General features: G+C 54.6%; 1 protein-coding gene across 2 annotated transcripts; it reads left to right on the forward strand.

Annotated features, from left to right (window-relative positions):
- Positions 1–5,706: 5,706 nt before the first annotated feature.
- Positions 5,707–20,747, forward strand: LDLRAP1 (low density lipoprotein receptor adaptor protein 1). 2 transcript variants are annotated; one of them, XM_057401201.1, is made up of 9 exons: positions 5,707–5,872; positions 8,208–8,350; positions 9,250–9,362; positions 11,899–12,013; positions 14,155–14,227; positions 14,647–14,724; positions 16,004–16,134; positions 17,626–17,660; positions 19,519–20,747. In XM_057401201.1, exons 1-9 carry the CDS (start codon positions 5,788–5,790, stop codon positions 19,661–19,663), a joined length of 918 nt encoding a protein of 305 aa, XP_057257184.1. In that variant the 5' UTR covers positions 5,707–5,787; the 3' UTR covers positions 19,664–20,747. The 2 variants fall into 2 exon arrangements, with proteins under 2 accessions (XP_057257184.1, XP_057257185.1); XM_057401202.1 differs by having other exon boundaries at positions 16,007–16,134.
- Positions 20,748–21,723: the final 976 nt, after the last annotated feature.

The raw sequence follows: 21,723 nt of genomic DNA on the forward strand, positions 1-21,723 counted from the left end.
TGCATGATCCTGTTATTATCTGCCCTGGAAACAGCACTGTAAATAGCAGCAGGGCTTAACTCACTGCCCCACGGAGCTCAGTGCGGCAGCTCCTCATTTCCCCACAGGGCAGCAGAGGAAGGGACCTCCTGAGGAGCTGGGTTTGGGTCTCCAAGACCTCTCCCAGGGTTGTGGGGAGCCGGCGTCAGCCCCAGCATGGGACTGATGCAGGGTGGCTGCTGTCGTGGTGTGGAGGCAGAGCTAAAAGCAGCAGCAGGGACCAGTCTGGCTCCCTTTGAGGTTAGCTCCTGTTGGTCTCAGTGCTGTAAAGAGGGCTGAGTCCAACTGTGTCCTTTGTGATGGCAGAGGCAGAGCAGGGACCACTCCTCTGTGCCAAAGATGCTCATGAGAAAGGTGCTAATCCCTTCCCCGGGAGATGGCTGTTCTAACACCTTTTGCTTTGCTCAAGGAGAGTTATCTTCCTTCTTTTAAGTCATTAACGTGGAATTAGCGATACCCATGTTCTGGTTTGTTATACCTCCTAGCAGGGTTCAAAGCAGATAGATTTCCAAAGAAATGTAATTGATGCAGTGCAAATGAGCACCGTGACATTCAGCATCGAGTTGGAATACGAATCAGCGCTACCCGAGGCACGGGATATGAAGGTGATGTGGGGACCAGCAGCCTTCAGAGGAGCCGATGAGGGCCATGCATGGATGGGTAGCTCTGCTATACCAGCAGGAGACCAGCAGCCATGGGAAAAGGAAGCTGGATTCAGAGCAAACTGATTTCTCAGCTGCACCTGGCATGAAACAACCTGAAACCCAGTATGCAGCCAGCTGAGTGACTGAAAGGTCAGAGGGGAGGGCTGGGATTGCCACTCTGGATTCCAGAATAGCAGAAGCTACAGGACTTAATTCTCCCTTTCAGCAAGGCTTAGCTTAGGTTTTTCCACTGCTAGAGGATGCAACCCAGCTCTTGACAAATTGCTCCAATTGCCCTTAATCTTGAAACACAGAACACCACAGAACCCCCAGTCTGGTCTGAGTCAGATTTACCCAGCTCCATCTTCCAGGGCTCGGGTAAGATCCCGTTGTCTCCCTGGTTAAAGAGCCTCTTTGGTCAAGCTGCTGTCCCGCAGGATGCTGCGCTGCAGACCCAGAGCGGTGGCTTTGCTCGAAGGGGAGAGAAGAGAGCATCGAGCTCTTTATCACCGCCCCTCTCACACACGGGTCTCCGACTTTCGGCACGAGAAAACTCCTTTGCTTTGCAGCAGCAAGGAAACAGAAGCCAGCAAAGGACAGGACGTTTCCAGCCAGGACCCAGTGACTTTTCAGAGCAGTCGGGGCAGGGCCTTCCCTTTGCGGTCACTCAGAGCTGAGCACCCAGCCCGGGCAGCGCCAAGCTCATCAGCATGTGACAGATTCCAGTATTACTATTAAAAGCTCAAGCCCCGGAGCCAGCTCCTCCTCCAGGCCTGAAGAGCACCAACAAAAGTCACATTTCTCTGCTTGCTCTCTGGGTTTTTGAACTCCTTCATGTTCTCGACCACAAAACTCCAGAAACCTCGTGTTTTAGGGGAAAACTTGGGATCCGATAACGCAACCCTCGGGGCTGTGTGTAAAACAAGGAGGCTTGCGAGAACTGGGCCCTCCAAAAGCTACAAAGCGCATCCAGAGCAGAGGATGTGACCCCTGCTCTCTGCATGTCCTCAGCATGGAATGTTCGTTTGCTGGCCTCTTCTGCTCTGCCAGCTCTGCCTGCGCCTTCTGCATGGGAAGCAGGGAGGATGCTCTGTTGGGAAAGAGAATCCTTCACAAAGCCTTCGTCTGAGTGGTTGGGCATCCCTCACCAAAGGCAATGTGCATACAGAGGTGTCCTGGCTGCGAGGGATGATCTCAGCACACAAAGAAAACATCGGTCTGAACTGGGGGGTGAGGAGATTATAAGGATTAAACAAGATGGAGAGAGATGTTTAGTTATTATTAGCTTCAAATTCAGCCCAACGAGAGCAGCAAGGCACTGCCCATCTGCTGTCTGACATTGACACAACCTCAGTGGTTCTGTTCCCGTCTGCACCCTAAATTTGATGTTCTGGTACAACCCCAATGTAAAGCAACCCCAGAGGCAGCACAGTCTGACACTGGTGATGCGGCGCTGGCGGTACTGAAACTGCCCTGTGAGAAAAGCTTGGAGAGAAGGAAATAGCCTCTTAAATGCAGTAACCTAACGGGAGAGAGGACAGGAAGAGCTCTGCTGGGCAGGCAAAAGGCAACCCAGAGTGTTCTTAAGGAAAAACTGAGAAATGGTTATAATTAAGAGCACATTAAATCGAGTGGTAACACTACATGAGGCGGTCGTGGCTTTTCACACAGTCCAAATTGACTCCCTTGGCATCTGTGTTATAAATTCCCTTATCCATGTCTGCTCTGTAACATGACAGAGAAATGTTGCTCTGAGCTGCCACAGCAGCAAAGCACATGAGTGAGGGGGATGGAGGATCTGCCAGGAGCTGGCTTTGGGAGATGGGAAGAGGATGAAAGCTTTTCCAAAGGAAATACACACAAATTAAGGGATGGATTTTCCGAGGTCTTTCCTAAGAAATCCTCATCTCAGCAAAGGGGCTATTTCCTAGGGAAAGATTTGCCTCTGAAAGGGGAGGACGCTGGACCCAGTGCAATCCTGGAGGGTGTTTGTGCAGGGGGTTACATATGTAAACCATTCCTCAGGCACCAATGCATCACTGTTTTCAGCTCATCGTAGTCAACTCTTTCACAACGCATAAACACATCCACGTGGGAGCAGGAACCACCCTCTGCAGCGCCTGCTGCAGCCAGATGCTGCTCTGGTGGTACCTGGGCTGAAGCCACAGTCCAGCCTCATCTCTGCAGCTTCTCAAAGGCAGCTCCCATGTCCCCGCAGTGCTCAGCTTGCAGCCCTGGCCCATCAGCTGCAGCTCGTCAGGCACATTGACAAGGCTGCCAGGCCTTGATTGCAATTAGGTTGCAGCTACTCATTACCCCGGGGCCTGTTTTCCATCAGCAGGGGCACTTCAGCCTGTGCAGCAGTCAGCCGGATTTTATTGGCGATCCAGGCAAGGCTATGGAGAAGTGAGCACAGCTCCAGAGTAGGATGCAAAAGCACGGCAAAGAATAGGAAATTGAGGCCATGGTGCTTGGGAGAGCGCGTGAGGATGGTGCCAGCAGCGGGCAGGGTAATGGGTGTTTTAATCTGGGGGCCCCCAGCTGCGGGGGCTGTAAGGGAGGTGAGAGCAGCAGGGGCTCTGCCCGCTGTGTTTGTACCGAGCAGGGCAAGGAGCAGCATGAGCCAGACCCCCAGAGGAGACCCAATATCCCTGGCTCCAGGAGGGGCGGGCCCTCAGTCCCGCAGCTGCAGCTCCAGGGGTTTTAAGGATGCTCAGAAACCTTCCTTTTAGCTGGCAAAAGCTTCAGGATGGCAGCAGAGCCCCGTGCTGCGCCCGACAGCCCCCGTCCGGCTGCCGCTCACAGGAGCAGACTGCGCTTCCCATCTCCAGCCTGGTGCTGCTTCCCAGCCGGCGCTGATCCCGGGCATCCGGCACGGACCGGGTGTGTGGTGCTGCCGGAGCTGGTCCCATCCACAGCCTCTGGAGAGCCCTTTGCGCGGGTGACACCACGACTGCTGTGACTGACACCGACCTCCCGTGACGTGCACTGCAGCCAACAGCAGCACAGTGAGATACTGATTCTGCTCTATTTGACACTGTGCATATTTATAATGCCCTTTCTTCACAGCATGTTAATTGAGTCATTAACAAAGTGTTAATGACTGCGGGAACTTAAGTCCTAAACATGCCCATAAATTAGAAGTTTGCTGATGATCTGAGGCCTGGGTCGGTTACAGTTCAGCCTCATGGCAGTGGGCGAGTGGAGGCGATCCCTGCTAGCAGGGAGCAGCTCGGCCTTCCCTGCACAGCCGTGGGAGCAGAGAGGACTTTTGTCATCCTGGAGACAGGGAACATCGCCCTCACAGCTACTCGCTTAGCCAGGACAGCTCGAATTATGGCAAACGAATGTCAATGAGAGCACATTTGTATTGCTGGTTTTACTTTCTCCTTAATGAAATGTCAAAGGAAGGGAAAATAGCCGCAAATGTCAGCAATTGGTCTTTTATCACACAGCCCGTTAGACACAGCCCTTTGCAGCAGAGATGCCAATTTATTCGGAGGCAAACCTCGGATGGGTTTGACAGAGTGGAAGGAGCTCAGATTTCCATTAGTGATCACCTTTTCACCAGCTCCAGATGTGCTGATTTGCTCTAAATGCACTTTGCTATAAACATGAAGCCATTAGAGGGCAGGGGCAGAGCCTCGGGAGCAAGCGCTGCCCTGGCGGGGGGATGTGGCTCTAATAACTTGATAAATCAAAGCAGGGAGTGCCTGAGCTCTGGCAGGACAGAATAACGCAGTCACTGGGCTTAGCCTGGGGTTGCCTGTGCCCAGTGCTCCAGAGGATTCAGGGATGGCTCCGGGGGCTGTGGCCCCTCCAGCTGCGGATCTTTCCCATTGGAATCACGCAGTAACTGCTCTGGGAAATTGCCATGGAGGAAAGGATGGGAAGGAAGCCGCAGAGCAGCACACGAGTGCTGAGAGAACCAGAGCACGGAGTGATGGATTTAAGCACAGAAACGGGAAACTAAATCAGGGCTGTATCCGATACCTGCCCGTGGCTTTCTCAGGTTAGTTTATCAGCGAATTAACTGCAAAGGTGTCTGCCTTAACTCATCACGTATTGGCAAGTGGAGAGCCCTCCAGAGCTGCTGGGTGGGAGCTGAGCTTCATCAGCGATTTAGGGAGATGTTTGAGCTTGCGCTTAAACCTCAGCCTTCAGTTAGGTCTGAGTATGTCCTTCAAGCGCAGATGCTTATGTGAGTTCCTGCAGGGATGATCTGTGCGTGTGCTTAAATGTGCTCCTGACAGCGCGGGGTTTCTGGTGTTTCCTTAGAGAGCCGCTCCATGCGGGGAGTTCCTGCTTCCAAGTTTCAGTCCCCGTTCCCAACTCACCCCCTGCGTTCTCGTGTTTAAACCAGGCACTACGTGCACGTACTGGTGGCACCTATTTTAGGTACGTCCTGGTTTAGATGGGGCTTTTTGGAAGAGGAATTCTGCTCAACCCTTCCAGCACCACCTGTGCGCTCGGAGGGGAACCGGTTCTGTTGGTGACTTCAGTTTGTTGGCCCCTGGCCATAACCGCGAGGGGGAACGTTAAAATTTAACTAAAAAGGCATTTTCAATTCCACAAATGTTTCTGTGGATAATAGGCTTTGTAAAGCATTACTGCACAAATCCCAAATACGGGGTTTAACCTCCTGCTTATTATCCCTTTAATTTTGGAAAGCCTTTAAGGGCTTTAATCTTCCATACAATTATGCTCAGGCTGAGTTGAGGGCACGCTGGTGGCCGCGGTGACTCGGATGCTCTGGCTGAGCTTTATCAAATGTGGTATTTTAGTATCATGTCGTATTTTATCGGGGGGGGGGCAATCAAACACCTTTTGGGGTAAATTCAACTCTTTTGGTGTGTCCTGCTCTGAATCCGGGGGGGGAAAGTGGGACCCCCATGGGAAAGGCGTTTGCACTGGGGGGGGGTGCTCTCGGAGATCCCCCCCCCCCAGGTTTGGGTCCCGGGATTGCCCCGCGGGTCGATGGGGGCGTGGCCTCGTGACGTCACTTCATTTGCATGCGGGCCCCCGCCTCCGGACGCGGTCAGCGCTGGCGCCGCAGGAAAGTTTGCGGCGGGGCGGGCGCGGAGCGGAGCGGAGCGGGGCCGGGATGGACGCGCTCAAGTCCGCGGGTCGCGCCCTGCTCCGCAGCCCCAGCGTGCACAAACCCTCCTGGGCCAGCGGCCGGCACAAGAGTGAGACCCGCACCCCCCTGCGCGCCCCCTTTCTTCCTCCCCGCCTTTATCCGGCTTCGCGCCCCCCGCGTCCGCTCTTCTCCCTGCTCGAGTTTCCCCTCTCCTCGCTCCCTTTCCGCGCTGCTTTGCCCCGTCCGCTCTCCTGTCCCCCCCTCCCTTCCGTGCCTCCTGTACCCACTTTCAGCTTCAGTCCCGCCCTGCGCCTCTCTCTTCGCCCCTCCCGTTGCCCGCTTTGCCCCCACGCTTTTGCTCCCTTTCTCCCTTACCCGCGGGGCTCTCCCTGTCCCTGCCGGGGGGGATTTGTCCCCATTCCCGTGGCGCGGCGGTTTCTGGCTCCGTCCCACGATCGATGGCCCCCGGGCGGCCGCTCGGGTCCCCTGTGGCCGGGCAAGGGGGGGCCCAGCGCGGCTGAGCCTGCCCGGCCCGCGGGAGAGATCGAGCTTCTGCGTGTTGCTGATGTGGTGAGACCGACCCGGCCCCGCTGCGCCCTTTCGCTGGGATTAAGGGCCTGCGGGAGGCGAGGGGGGGCCGAGCTGCACACGTGGGGTGCTGGCTGTGGGGCTTTGAGGGACTCCACAGAGACCCTTCGGGACACAGCAGCCCTGACCCTGCTATGGGGTGACCTTGCAAACCGCCCTGTGCCCTTTGCTGCGCGGAGCATCGCACGGGATGGATGCGCCCTTGGCCTGGCTGCAGTCACTTGGTTAACGGGGGGACAGTGAGGTGGTGGTGGATGGTGCAGAATGGGACGTGTGAAGGAGCGTCCGTGTCTGCCTTCTGCTGCCTTGGGTGCTCCTTCCTTACTGAAAGCAGCACTTAAACCACCCAGTTTTGTCCTCTGCCAGTGTGATCTGTGGGTGGCATCATCCTGGGATGCTCAGAGGGTCCCCATTGTCAGCAAGGCCTGGAGCTGCCCTGCGCAGGATCCAGGAGCAGTGCCTGGAGGTTCCATCACCCAGCTCACCTGGCTGTTCACTGGTGCTCTCTGGTTCTAGCTGGGATGCGAGGCGAACGCAGCATCCCTCCTGTCCTTGGGTTTTCCTTTCCACCTCCTTGTTTGGCACCCATGTGTCGGGCACGGAGTCCTCCCGGGCCCGCTCCCACTCGGCTGCCGTCACTTTGACTTCCAGCCGCGGCCGTTCCCGGCGCTGGGAGTGGTGCTGGGTTCGTGGCTGCTCGTCCCGGAGCTGAGTCACCGGTCACCCCGGGGTGCGGCCGCCCCGGCTCCACAGGGAGCTGCAGTTTGGCCCCGCTGCGCTGAGGCGGCCGAAGGGGACGGAGCATAAAGGGGGAAGCCTTCAGGGACGTGTTTTGTCTGCGGCGTGCGGAGGCTGCTCTCTGGGAGCCCCACTGCCCCCCAGGGCTGGGAGGCACCTTGGGAGGGCTGTGGTTTGTTGCCACATGCTCCAAGCAAGATCCTCCTTAAGCACGAGAGTGGCAGATCCTGGGTGTCAGCTCCGTGTCTGGAAGTCAGCTCCGGTGGGGCGGTTTCAGGCTCTGAAATACCCCCTTGGCTTTCAGTTTGGTCCCAAACTTATCTCTGTGTTTAGAACCATTCTTCCCACCACCCCCCCAGCACTAAAGGAAGAGGCTGGAGGCCTCCTTGGTGGTTTCCAGGGGAGAGCAGAGACATCTCTGAGGCTTCACCCCGGCAGTGGCTCCGTGGGGCTGCTGGTGACTGATTTAGCAAGTCTGAGCACATCACCTGGATACCTGCGGCTGCACATGGGCTCAGCCAGCGGCAAATCCCGGCTTAGCCCTGGTGGGTGGGTGATGGGTAGCACAGGGTAAGGTTATCCCTGTGATAGGTAACAGAGTAAGGTTATCCCCATGATGGGTAACACAGGGTGAGGTTATCCACACAATGAGTAGCCCAGGGTGAGGTTATCCCTGTGATGGGTAGCCCAGGCTGAGGTTATCCATGTTGTGGGTAGCGCAGGGTAAGATTATCCCTGTGATGGGTAGCACAGGGTAAGATTATCCCCATGATGGGTAGCACAGGGTGAAGTTATTGCCATGATGAGGCAGCCCTGACCCCTCCCCTGTGTGTGGCTGGGGCTGATGCTCAGGATCAGGTTATGGTGTGGGCCTGGGCACTCACAATTAAGCTGAGGAACGGATGGATCTTAAAGGGCTTCTGCTGTTTGCTGCAGCTCATGGCTGAAGCATACTGTCACCTCTTCTGACAGCCCCATCTCCCCCCAGCACCTTGCATGCTGCAGGAGACCAGGCAGTAGCTAAACCAACACCTTGTTCATACCAAAACCCTCCCTCAGGGCTTCTCAGAGGTACCTTGGGGTGTCAGAATCCAAGAGCCTCTTTGTTGCCTCTCTAGAGCTCCCAGAGAACTGGACCGATACCCGCGAGACGCTGCTGGAGGGGATGCTCTTCAGCCTCAAGTACATGGGCATGACCCTGGTGGAGCAGCCCAAGGGAGAAGAGCTCTCTGCGGCCGCCGTCAAAAGGATCGTCGCTACCGTGAGTATCCGTGCTGGAGCAGAGCCCTTTCTCCTGATGCTCAAACCAACCTGTCATGGGGAGAGCATCAGAAGCCCCAGGTCTAGAGACCAAAGTGCTGTCCATCTGCAGGTCCAGCCCTTCCAGTGGTGAGCAGGCTCCTGGTGCTGTAGGTAGAGCTGTGGGCACTGGCACTGGGGAGCCTGCCCGTGGGGCAGGCTGTGGAAAGCTGTTGTTGCAACTCTGAGCTCTGGCTCCCCTTGATAAGCTCGGGTGACCCTGGGTGTGGAAGAAGCCTCTGACCCAGTAAAATCGGCCTTCCCCAAGGCTGTATCTCCTCTTGCAAGGCAGGGACAGCATTTGAATGTGGCCAGCATGTGGCTAAGAGCTGGCGGGCAGTTCTGGCTTCTCCTCGCTGGGATTTGAAGGGTTAAGGGGAGCAGGGAGCAGGAGTTTGCTCCCATTCCCAGCTAATACCACTCATCCCACTGTAACTCGGAGGTTACAGCCGTCCTCTAGCATGGAGCCTCCCTGGAGCCCCTGCTCACCAGGCTCCAAGTGAAATTAACACTTCTTTAAGCCCTCATAAAAGGGAATGAGGCAAAGCCCCGGTTGTACAGTTAACTGTTGTAAAGTCAATGGGGTGTCCAACTGCGCTGGGTAATGGCTGATCCGTGCCTGACATGTGCTGAGCTGGACAGAGGGGAGTGCTCGCATGGAACGGGAGCTGCTGGCAGAGCCCTTCACATCTGCTCTGAGCAGCCAAGGACAGAGCCTTGAAATAAAACCCCTGGGGCTGAGGCCATTGGAGGGACAGGTCTGACCCCGCAGCTCACATGAGATCCGTGGGCAGCGGGGCTGAGGACCCGCTTCTGTCAGTGTTTTATCAGTGACTTTCCCCTCCCTCTTCTCCTTCAAAGGCAAAAGCAAGCGGAAAGAAACTGCAGAAAGTGACTCTGAAAGTGTCCCCCCGAGGGATCGTGTTGAACGACAGCAGAACAAACGAGCTGATCGAGAACGTCTCCATATACAGGTGGGTTATGGGCTGCACGTCCCGAGGCTCCTCCTCTGACCCCATCTGCACCCAGGCTGAGCTGGCACCTCACTGGCCATCACGTCTGATGGGAAGCAGAAGGTGGGGAGGGAGGGCGGTGGCTAAATTTAAGGTAAATTTACATCATCTGCAGTAAGGACAGCTGGTGGGAAGCTTGGAGGTGTGTGTGTGGACTGCAGATCCTCAGCCAAGTGCTTCATGGCCACGTGTGACTTTACAACCTGTTTGTGGCTATAGCAATGACCAAACATCTGGGGCGACAGGAGGAGGTGGTGAGAGCATCTCTGAGTGGGGGAGAACACAAACAGCAGAGCCTGGGCTGCCCTCCCCTTGCTGGCTGCTCCACACTTCTGATAGAGTTAAATAGCTCTGGTGAAGAGCAGGGCTGGGACAGCAGTGGGGACCCAGTACCACCATGGGGAGGGCAAGGATGGGTTACCCCATATCCACTCCTCTGGCTTTGACAGGTATTTCATCCAAAGAGGCTGGAGGCAGGCACGGTCCTGGTGGAACAGAGCTCAACTCCGGTCCGGCCCTTTCCATCCTCTCTGTCCCTCTGCATCCCACACTCTGCTTCTGTCCTTCACCTGCTGCTCTGCCCCCCTTTGCTAAAGGTGGGGTGGGGAGCACTGGGTCGGGGTGCTCTCTGTAACCAAGCTACTAACCTGCTTGCTTTCCTCTTAGTTCAGACTAAGCTGTGTGCACAGAGCTGTGGTGCTGAGCCCCAGCCCTCCCCAGGAGAGGAACTGCTAAAGAGCAGAGCCAGGATGGGGGTCACTGCTGGGTAGCAGCAGGCAGAGCCATGGGTCTGCACTTCTTAGGTGCTGCTTCAGCTCCCCCCGTTCAGACACTGTCAACAGCCATTGGTAAAGCTGCTCCCCCCGGTCCTTGCTCACCTCCAGGCACCCCCCGATTGAGCTGCCTGAGGTCAGCGCATCCTCAGCAGGCTGCTGGTGCTGCAGGAGCAGGGGGCACAGCAAACACTGGTGTGTGTGTACCTGGGGGGGCCATGGCCCCACTCTGTGAGCGTGCCCCAGCAGCGGCGGTGCCAGGGCTTCCCTCTGACACCTCGGATCTTCTCTTGGGGTTCTCTGTGCACCGGGATGATGCTGGCTCTGAGCTCTTGCCAGATCATGTGCTGGGGCAGGACACAGGGGCCGTGGCTAAGCCGCAGCCACCGAGAGGCATCGGTTGTAACACGCGCACAGGCGGGCGCGAGTGACTCTTTCCCTGGGGATTCAATGGCCATCAGCTCTGGAGCTGGTGCTGGGGCTTTCCCATCTCTGCTCAGCGACCTTCTGCAGCTTTGTCAGCATCATTAAGAGTGGTCAAGCTGTTCTGTGGGAAAATGGGAGAAAGGGGTAAACTTCCAGGGACCTCTTTAATCCAGAGCAGGGCTCAGCTCTGGGAAACAACATCCAGGCCATTGAGCAGAGGCATCCTCGCATGCAACAAGAAACTAATGCAGTGCAATGCGTTTTGAGTGTGGCTTTCTGGAAGTCATCTGCTGGGAACCGGGACCTTCCTATCCCCTCCCTGCAACCTCTGAGGGCAGCGCAGGGCCATGGGAAAGCTTTCACCCAAGCGTCCCGCTTTCTCCTCAGGTTTTCTTTCCTTAACCCCCATTTGCTCTGTTGTATGCCCAGGGCAGAGGCTTTGCTTGCTGCTCGCGCCTGCTGCCTTGCACTAAACCTCCGGGGCTGCTCCAGCCTCTGCTCGCTGCCTTCAGATGAGATGCTCAGTGCTGCATCTCCTGGCACGGATGGGCCCGTGGGAGATGGTGGTGGCTGATGCTGAGGGACCCACTCACCTGCAGCAGGGAGCTGAGCCCCCAGTCACAGCCTGGGCTCCCCAGGCAGGTCAGCCCCTTGCTCTGCCAGAGCCTTGATCAGCATTTGGAGTCAGCCCCGCTGCGGTGCGGCCATCCCAGGGAGGCTGAGCCTCCTTCCCGTGTCCCCTGGGCTCAGGGGTCTCAGAACATCCTGCACCTCTGCTACTGCGGCCCTTGGAGCCTGACTTTCAGCTTTTCTTGAGCACCTCTGCATCAGTTTCTTTCGCTGGTTTGAGATGAAATCCTAGGCTGAGGGCAAGTCCTCCTCTCTCCTTGCCAGCTCATCCTCCAAAGCGAATCTGTGAGTGTCTCTTGTGGAGGCAGAGCATTCATCAGGCGCGGTCCCAGGTGGGACACTGCAGAGCCTTCCCCTTCTCTAACCTGCCCTTCCCCACAGGCTCAAGCACTTTCTCTCCTCTCCTCCCCTCTCCTGCCTCTGTGCACAGTGCCCGTGGTTCACACCATGGCTGCCAGAGCCGCGCTGCACTTCTCTTACGTTCACACCAGTGCCATCCGCTCCTCTGCTTTGGAAGCAGTTGCATCGAAGCCTGTTAATGCTCCTGTGCCCCCTCTGCCTTCCCTGCTTGGCCCTGGCGCTGGAAGCCCTGGGGTAGGCGCTTCCTGGCAGATGAGAGGAGAGGTTGGTTGATCTCCCCGGACAAGACGTTTCGTTCTGTCTTTCAGGATATCCTACTGCACGGCAGACAAGATCCACGATAAAGTGTTTGCCTACATTGCCCAGAACCAGCTCAATGAGAACCTGGAGTGCCATGCCTTCCTCTGTACCAAACGGAAAATGGTCAGTCCAGAGGAAGAAATGGGGATGTGGCTGTAGGAGAGGGAAGCAGAGAGGGTCCGTGCCGGTGAGATAACGGCTCTGCCCCTAGACAGAGTGAGGGGGCCCTGCCATGGGGAGCACCCCCCTCCTGCTGCTCACAGGCAGTGATCCTGGCAGTGCTGCCTGGCCGTTGCTATCGAGCAGGCAGAACTCGGGGCTGGATTCAGCCAAGGTCTAGGGCAGGGGTGGGAGGACCTGGTCCTGCACCCCCCTGAGCCCCGCTGTGTGCTGTGGTCCCACCTGATGGGACCCTTCCCTGCTCACATCCACCTCCCCAGGCTGCCAGAGAGGCTTTGGCAGGCGGGAGGTCTCTGGGGAGCTGGCAGCAAGTGCCTGAGGTGGCCTTGCTGATGGGAGACGTGCAGCCAGCGGTGCTGGGCTCGCTGCCCTGGCTCCCATTCAGTGCTTCCCATGCAAGGTCCTCGTCTAATTTTTAGCAGCCTCTCTACAGACCAGAGCCATGTGCTCCCTCCCCATGGGAGCAGCACAGGAGATCCAACTGCGTGCTGAGGATGGGGCCCAGGGCAGAGACCTGTGTATAGGAACAGTCTCTGGCTCTTGCTTTGAACCTGCTCAGGGGACTTTTTCCTGCTAATTCAGTACATCAGGATGGGCAGGGACCCACACCAGTGAGCTAGAGAGGGAGAGGCATGGGTCACTGCTGCAAGTGGGGCAAGGAGAGCACTGGGGGCCTCTCCCTGAGAGAGCCCCACAGCAGGAGGGGGCTTTAGGGGAGAGGAAGGGCAGGTTAGACCCATCTGCCTACAGTTACCCTTCCTCTGCTGCCTGTGGTGAGGCCCAGCTGGAGGACGGGATCCCCTGAATCCACAGGGAATCAAACCTGGGTGCCCATGCATCCCAGCGTGGTGATTCCTGGGTCCTTACAAGCGTTCCTGTGCTCAGCTCTTAATATTCTGCACTTCTCCCAGCTCCTTTTTTTTTCCTGGGGGAGAGAATAATGGGAGCCACAAGTCGTCTCCTTTCCGCCGTGCGTTCCCATCCGTGCAGGCAGAGATAAGCCTCGTTCTGCAGATTAGAATTCAACTCTCTCCAGTGCTAAAAGCCTTATCTCGGCGCTCCATCAGCTCGGAGCATCTCCCTCCCAGCGCACTTCTCCATGGCTTTTTGTGGCAAAACCTAGATTGGATTGATTGTTTTTAGCTTGTCTATAAAACACACGTGAGGTGCTGCCCTGCTCCTGGGGCAGGTCCCTGGATGGGCACAGGGCTTCCAGGCTCGGGCGTGTAATCAGTCTGTATTTTTAGCCCTTGGGTAATTCTCAGCTGTAGCTGGTCTATTGAACTTGATTCAGATGTGACAGCTTAAACTGTAAACAGCTGTGAGGAGTTTCATACTTAATTATGTATTTAAGGTTCTGCCATAAAGCATTTGCACTCCATCAAGGATGTAAATAGCTCCAGCACTGGATGAGCTCTCCTGCTTGGCTGGGCTGGCACCACCGGCTCTCCTCACTCAGCCACAGCTCCAGGATCCAGGGCTGCGTGCTCCAGCCCCAGCTCTGCCTTCGCTTACTTTGTGGCTTGGTAAAACCAGCCTCCTCCTGGAGGCTGCTGCAGCAGTGCAGGGTGCTCCCGGTTACCCCTTTGTGCTTCAGCTGCTCTCGAGCTCTGCCTCCTCCTGATGAAACCGCCTTTTGTGCCACATTCAGCACCTCCAGCCGCTCGGGCTGGTCAAGGTGGAGGGGTTTTAAATGCTCCTCAGGCTGTCGGCATGGGGAGGAATGGAGGGACTGAAGGGGAAGGTGCTCCTGCTCAGCCCTGGCTGTTGCCAAGCCATCCCACGCTGGTGGTCCAAGCCAGCGAGACCCCAGCTCAACTCGGGAGAGCCAGGGGAGGACCCTGGGGTCTCTCTTGTCCTGTCCCATTGCACCTAAAGATGTCTGCAACAAGCTGTGTCCTGCATGGAGCACGTCTCTGCGTTCATCCACATTCGATTACCCCTCCCCAGTCAGGAGGGGAGCCCGTGGAGCTGAGGCTGGATCCGGGTTTTAACGTGAATCTGCAAAGCCAAACCTCCACGTGGTTGAGCCCCACACGAGGAGCCGTGGGTTAACGCTGTCTTTCTCACCCCTGTCTTCCCAGGCACAAGCAGTCACCCTCACCGTGGCCCAGGCCTTCAAAATCGCGTTTGAGTTCTGGCAGGCAGCGAAGGAAGGTGAGGCTTCTCCCCTCCTCCCCCTCTTTATGTGGAAGCTCAAGGGATGACTTTGGGTTTTTTCCCAGCTTTCAAGTGCCTTTTCCCCTCGCCCCCCGAATTTCCAGGGTGCTGTTAAGGTTGATGCAACCTCTGATGTGATTTAAGGCATCTTCCACGTTTCTCTTGACAGCCCTATAAATCCAGGCAGGTTTTGGCTGTGCTCCTCTCTTGCAGGCGGAGAGTGAAGGTCTTGGGTACCCAGAGCCCTGCCACTGGCAGGATTTCTGCTTTCACCTTCAATGAGATGATAAAAGGCACCCAAAGCCTGGGCTGCTGGGGGCAGTGGAGACCTGGTGGTCCCTCCCCACTGTCCATCTTCCCTAAAGACTTGTGGGGAACCCTTCCCCAGGCAGTGATGGGGTCTCCTCGTTTTGCAGAGAAAGAGAAGCGGGAAAGGTTGGAAGGAGAAGGGACAAGCAGACCCAGCTCGGAAGCCCCTGCCCACCCCGACACACGTAAGTCCCCAAGAGCAGAGCTTTGCTTTATGCTCGGGCATGAGGAACAGCCTGAGGCTGCGGGGTTTGCCTTGACCAGGGCATGCTCCTGGGAGGGTTTGGCGACCAGCGAGGAGCAAATGCTTCTGTCCTAGCAGGGATGCTGCCCTCAGCAGAGTGCTTGGGGCAAAGTCCTTCCACCCCCAGATACATCTCATGCAGCCCCTCCTACACAGCTGCTGCCACCCCAAGTCTGGTTGCTTCTGCCCCAGGCATATTGGCTGTAATGTCCTTAGGAGCTTAGCGTGGACCCCCCCATCCCAAGTTTGGTTTTGGGTTTGTCTTGGACCCAAAACACTTGCCATCCCATTGGCTGAGGGAGATGGACATCCACATGCCACTCTGCCTCTGGCTTCCCTAAGGAAAGCCCCATAAACCTGCTCATCATTCAGTGCCATGGGTCCTCTGCTGCCTCTGAAACGCAGGATGCATGGCCAGGGAGAAATGGGACAAAAGGCTGATCTCTCTTCCATGCTGGCCATGGAGATTTGGCACAGAGGAAAATAGCATTAAACTGGGCTTCCTTGCAGGATGGCACATCTCATTTCTTCATGTGAAGGCTCAGGACTGGAGGAATCTGTCACAAACAGTGGCACATTGGGATGAGTGAGGCCCAGGGCTGCCACAGGTATAGGAAGGGGCTCCAGCCTCTGCCTGGGGGATGCTCCACAGCTGGGGCACTTTTGATCCCCTGTTACTGCAGGGTGAGGAGGAGGATTTGAGGCTTCCCTGAAACTGGTGCACCAGCAGCCCCCAGGCTGGGAACTGTTCTTCACCCAGGGCAGGATTTGTCCTCAGTCCTATAAAACAAAGCATCTTTTATAAGATGCTGAACCGCACGCAGTGTGCTGAGCTGAGGAGGTCACCCAGGGCTGTTCCCGCACTGGCATTGGGATGTCCTGGGGTGGGACCTGGCAGCTCTGCCTGGGGCTGATCCTGACTCATCCTGAGCATAAGCAGGTACCTGGAAGGCCCCCTCATGGCTGCTGGAGGGATGAGCCAGCTGGCCCTCCCCTGTGTCCCTGTCAAGAGGTGCCTGAGCTGAGCATCAGTAATAATTCAGGCTGAAACCACAGCGAATGCAGCTCCTCCGTGCTAAAATTTGGGGCCATCCTGAAGGGATGCGATGCAACCGTTTGGTTCCCTTCTAGAGGGGAAGTGCTTCCTGCACAAAGACTTGGTTTCCTGACATCTCTGCTCTCCTCTCCCCTGTCTCATTCCTTCTCCCCTCTGCTCACAGCAGCAGCCACGGGGAACTTGCTGGATTTAGAAGATTCTGCCAAGTCGCCTGTGACCAGCAGCACAAACTCCCCACACCTGGATAACAGCATGTTTGGGCCCAGCTCCTCTGTGAACAACAACATGGTGTGGGTAAGTACGTGCCCGGGGGTGCCATGCCACCTCCCTTTCCTTTGCTCCAGGTCCCATCACGGGGCTGCTTCTTGGATGGGTGCAGGCAGTGCAGGGCTGCCCGAGCGAGCTGGGTTTGGCGTCCTTGAGACGATCGATCAGTGTTCAAGCACCTGCTGCCTTTCTGAGGCTCTGTAGATAAATGATAGATACCCTGAGCAGTGCCCCTGCAGGTGAGTGAGCAGTCCTTATCCTCACGCAGCAGTCCTCAGTGGTTTGGCACTTCATTGAGAGACCACCCGACTGCTCTGTGCAGGGGAAAAGTCATGATGCTGATGGCTTTTGTTTCATTAGAATTGGGTTAGATTTATGGTCGTTGCTCTTGTTTTTCCTTTGTTCTTGGTTGTGGCTGTATCTGGCTTGTAAGAGCATGATGCCTTTAAAGTGTTTTCAATAATCTGGCTTAATTGTTCCATGGACCACCACCAACCCAGCCCATGTGCCCATCACCAGCCAGGCTGGAGCTGATCTTTGAACCCCCAACCGACCTGGGACCTCATCCCAGCCACGTGTTTCCCAATCTGGAAACAAGCTGAATGTTGCTAGGATTGTGGAGAATTGAATGCTAAATGCCTTTGCCTGGAGCCTGTTTCTTGAGTGTGGCAGGGCTGAGCCTGAGGCTTTTCAGGTTAAGCCTAAAGATCCACTTAAGTCATATCAAATCCTGGAGGCTTATCAGCGCTCTGCAGTCCCTCCCCTATCGCAGAGTTTTCATACTTTACATATTACATTAAGTCTGTGAGTGCATTACATGATTTTGGGAATAGTCAAGTCTGTCCATAGCAAAGCCCTTGCACTGCATGGGAAGCCTTTCTCCTGCAAGCAACTCAAATGCTTAAGAGCAGATCAGAGATAAAGAACCCCAGAGCTGCTTTCAAGCAGTGAAGGTTCCTCCTGTGCTGGTGCAGAGTGGCTTTCTGGGTTCCTGATCCAGATATGCCCCAAGGGATGCCTGGAGCCTGTTGCTGAGCTCCATCCAGGTCCCTCCTCCTAGCAGCACGTACCAGTCTCATGCAGAGAGCTGGAAGAGCTGAGGGCTGTGGTTAACCCCAGAGCGGGATGTGGTCCAGCTGATAGGCCAGATCCAACCCATGGGATCTGAATCAACCTGGTTTGGAGATGGTGGGAAAAGGCCAAGCGCCTGCCCCATCCCTGGGCTCTGAAAGGAGTGGTGCATCCCTGACCCGAGCCTTGGGATCTGCTCTGAGGAAGCCTGGACCACCTGGTGATACATCTCTTACCCTGGAGCTTGTACAGAGAGTGAGATAAAACCTGCCCGAGGAGGCAGATTGCTGAGAGGGCTGCTGCTTTAGGCACTCAGAAGTCAGTTTATACATATATAGATACATACTTTTTTGTCTGCTCTGCTGAAGTGTGGAGCCAGATCCCTAAATACACTTTTGTGCGTTCTCGTAGCAACTACTTCTCTCTCTTTTTATCTCTTTAACAAAGGAAATGGATGATGGTCTCGACGAGGCATTTTCAAGGTAATTCTAATAATTCCCTTTACAAGTTCAAGCCACTGGGGGCCAGCCCAGGAGACTGCGTAGTGACTGGCTTTTAATAATGCTTCTAATCTAATCAGCTGCTGTGATCTGACCTGGGCAGCTGCCCCATCGGTGCCTCAGCTGTTAATTGAAAGACAGGCTTTGAGGCTGCCTCACAAGCCAAATATTTTGACAACCTTCTAAGGATGGAGGGAGGCCCTGTGTGATAGGGAATTCAATTGCCCAAGCAGGCAATGTGTTTGTTGGCCTTGCTGGAGTGGTTTGAGCCTGCAGCGATGCTGGCCCAAGCTCCTGGCCTGGGGGAGCTTTATCCTTCCTACCTTGTTCCCATCTGTTCCCAACCTGCAGCAGCTGCTGAGGGCAGCCTCCCTGCGCCACTGGCCCTTGCTTGCAGCGTGGTTGCATCAGGGTGAGTCTGATGCACCAGTTTTGAATTCGTGCACCTGAGCACAGAGCTTGTGGCCATAGCTTCCTGTGCCTTAGTGCGCTTCCCAATCCAAATGAAGAGCTTCCCTGCACACACATGTCCAGCTGTGTTAAACAAATCCATTTCCTTTCAGGTGAGTTTCCCTGTGTGTGTGCTTGTGCAGGCAGCCCCTGCAGGGTGATGGGGATGCTTTAGGGTACAGGGGTCCCAGCGTCCGGCTCTGGGCATGAAGCCACCCAACTGGGTGCTGCAGAAGCCCCAGTTTGGGCAATGAACTGCATTGGATGCAGCTGGTGCAGGCAGCAGAGAGCTCCCAGGCTCCTGCTCCAGCTGGGACATCCTGGAAGAGGGAGCTGAGCCCAAGGCTGTCACCTCCCCAAGAGCCTGGGGGCTGTCACCTCCGCCCAGGTTTAGAGCAGTGCAGAAACTGCACGCTCAGCCCTAAGGAAGCAGACCTTCCTGCCTTGTTGGGCTCTCAGGAATGATTTACAGCTTCCACTTCCACAGTGGCCCTGTCCCAAGCTGTGTTCGATCAAGGGGCTGCTTGAATTTATGTCTTAGTGTCATCTGTTTTCCTCACCTCTGTTCCTTGCCCTACTTACTGAAGCAGATGGTGTTGACTGCGGTGTTTTGGTTTGCCCTGCTGGGTGCTGACTGTCACATCAGCCTTGGCCTTGTGGTGACTCAGTATTTGGGCTGCTCATCCACTGGGTGGGTGCTTCTCAAAGCGTTCCTGCCACAGCACCATCGCTGGACACTTCTTTATTAAAAGATGTGTTCAGGTTGAGGCCGTGCCTTCCCGGATGAAGCACCAAATACTTGAGTTAACCTTTGGCCCTGGGAGAATTGATGCTGCAGTGGTGCATTTTCACAGAGGTATTTAATAACACAGCAATAAATGGGGGCTTGTTAGGTTTTGTGAAACATCTCGTGACTCTATGATCGGGGATGTGCTGGCATGACCTCTTCAAGCCGATCCTGTGGGTACTAAACATCATCTGAGTCCTGCTGTGTCTTAACCCACGTTGTTAGATGCTCAGGCCGGGGAGCACAGCCTGTGTGTGCACACACCACCATGAAAACTCACCCGTGGTCAGCAGAGCCCTGCGCTGAGCTCAAACCCAGCTCCTGCCAACAAGAGCTCAGGGGAGGAGAGCGGCACCGTTCTGCCAGACCATTAATACCTGGGATGTCCAGGCTGTAAATTCCCTGGGTGCCTGTAGGGGAAATGTTAGGGTAAACCAGCAGCAAATGTTATGTGCCAGCTCTCCCCTTACTGAATGATTTCATTCCACTGGAGGATTTTGAAATGTGGACCTGCAGCTGGGCTTCAGCATTATGGATGCAGCAAGCATCCAGGCTATGAACTGCACAGATTTGTGTTCTTACTTTGTTTTTCTCCCCTGTTAGACTGGCTCAGTCGAGAACAAACCCTCACGTCCTTGACACAGGACTGACAGCTCAAGACATCCAGAGTGCAGAAACGCTCTCGCCGGTAGACTGGAACAAACTAGATTCCAACACAGGCGAGAAAGATGATCTGTTCATGTTTTGAGGTCAGAGGCATCTAAGAGCTGACAAGAGAATAACCACTGAAAGTCTGTGGACTGAATCATGCTGATCCAGGTGCTGTATGCAAGGGACTCTTCTTGGCTTTTCACCAAGTCAGGTGATGTTACAGCACAGTTTAGACCAAAGCTTTAGGAATCTAATGCAGATTTTTGTACTTTGCTTTTATCTAAACCACAAGATGCTCTTGAGCATATTTATTCATAACCCTTACAGTTTACATATACTATTGGAAGGTGTGTAGAGCATCTACAGTATTACATGGCAATATGCCATGGAAGAACCTTCAGCAGTGCCTGTTCCTCTCTGAAAAAAGACTATGCAACACCAAAGTCTCCCTGTAGATACTTTTGTAGACAAAGATCTGCAGATGCAAATGCAATTGCAAGCACAACTGTTACTAATCCACTGTTTTGGAACACAGCACCTGCCTAGGCGGAGCGGAGGAGATTTGCAGCAGCTGCTAACAGTGTTAAAATCAAAGAGGTAGCAGAGATCTTGCTTTTGTTATGAATGTCTGTGATACTCTCACAGTTGTCAATCACCCTTTTGAGTTCTGGCTGTTTCCTTGCCAGCTTTGGATGGGAATTGACACTTTTTTACCCAAAGACTCTATGAAGTTTTGCACTTTAAAACTTGAACTGAAAGCAGTGGTCCGAGCTGTCGAGGTAAGCGGTGCCTGTAACTTCTCTTCAGAAGCTATTAACCCCCCAAAACCCCAACCCAGCAGTGCTGCAGATCTGTTTCAGAACTGACTGCTCACGTGCGCCGTTTCTGATGTGACTCAAACACTAAGGCTCCATTGCCCTGTTGGCTTGAAAAGCAGAACCACTGGGGAGCAACAATTTGTTTTGCTGAAGCGTGTTGGAAGTTGCAGGTTGGGTGAAGCCAGCAGCACAATAGATCTGTGTTCTTAGCCCTGCTAAGTGGATTTGGCTGTGCGTGCCTTTTTACTGTCTCAGAACCATTTGGTTGTTGCTCACTCAATAGACTGAAATAGAATTGGATTAGGCAAGGCCAATACCTGGATGTTCAATTGGCAAGAGGTGCCCCTTCCAGCGGTGCTCTGATCCTCTGATCCGTGTCTCCCGCCAGGCTCGGGAAGCTGTCTTCATCTGCTCCTGGAGTTGAAAATAAGTAATGGAGGTATAAAGCTTATGCTAATTAAAAGATTAAGTTTAATGATCCTAAATAGTCGCACTGACAGTTTGCAGTGTTTGTGGCCTTATGTGAAGTATACTAATCTGTTTTATAGATTTGTAACTTGGGTTTGGAACACTAATTCATTCCCCAGATAGCTCTTTAGAACTTGCTTAAAACTGCTTGCAGAAGACAAAAAAACCCAAGGAAAAACCTCTTTGTCAGCTGTAAGGATTTATTAGGGAACAGCTGAGTGACTCTGACTAAAATTTGTTCCCCCCCCCCGAGTGTTATTGTGATAAAGTATCGAGGACTCGAGGAGCTGACTCATCATGTCTCTTAATCAAATGTGTGCTTTCGCCACAAAACTGTGTTTAAAGCAAGTTTCATCTGGAAGCTCCTGTGCCTGTGACTTGCTGGTCGTGTGTAGGGCAGCGCTCTCGCCATTGCAGGGGTTACTCCCACTTTGTCCATGCTCTGGAGACATGAACCTATCGCTTCAATCATGCCAGAGCCACGTAGAAGTGGTTGTAGCAAGCGCCTTGTCCAGCCCCGAGGAGTGGTGATCTCCCTAGGGAAGAGCTTGGGCTGTGGGAATGGCCTGTGAGCATTTCTCTGTACATTGATCTTTCTCCTTTTCTAGAGCCTCTAGGAGCACATACTGAAATGCACAGTGCTACAGATGTACGTATATAGTTTTTTAAGGAAACATTAAAGAATACCTGTACTGAGGGGAATAAAATTCTACCATTTTTTGGAGTGTCTGTGCTGGGTGACTTAATTTTTACCATGGCAATAGAGAAGCCTCTCTATTTCCAACTGGTTGAATCCTCCATCTTCCTTGATGCATACCAGTAAGCAATGGGAACATCCACGGGAGGTTTCTGGCTGTGGGAAAGCTGTGCC

Source organism: Pezoporus wallicus, unplaced genomic scaffold (genome assembly GCF_028554395.1).
Source record: "Pezoporus wallicus isolate ANWC-B61680 ecotype Strahan unplaced genomic scaffold, APGP_CSIRO_Pwel_v1 contig_14033, whole genome shotgun sequence".
Lineage (NCBI taxonomy): Eukaryota > Metazoa > Chordata > Aves > Psittaciformes > Psittacidae > Pezoporus > Pezoporus wallicus.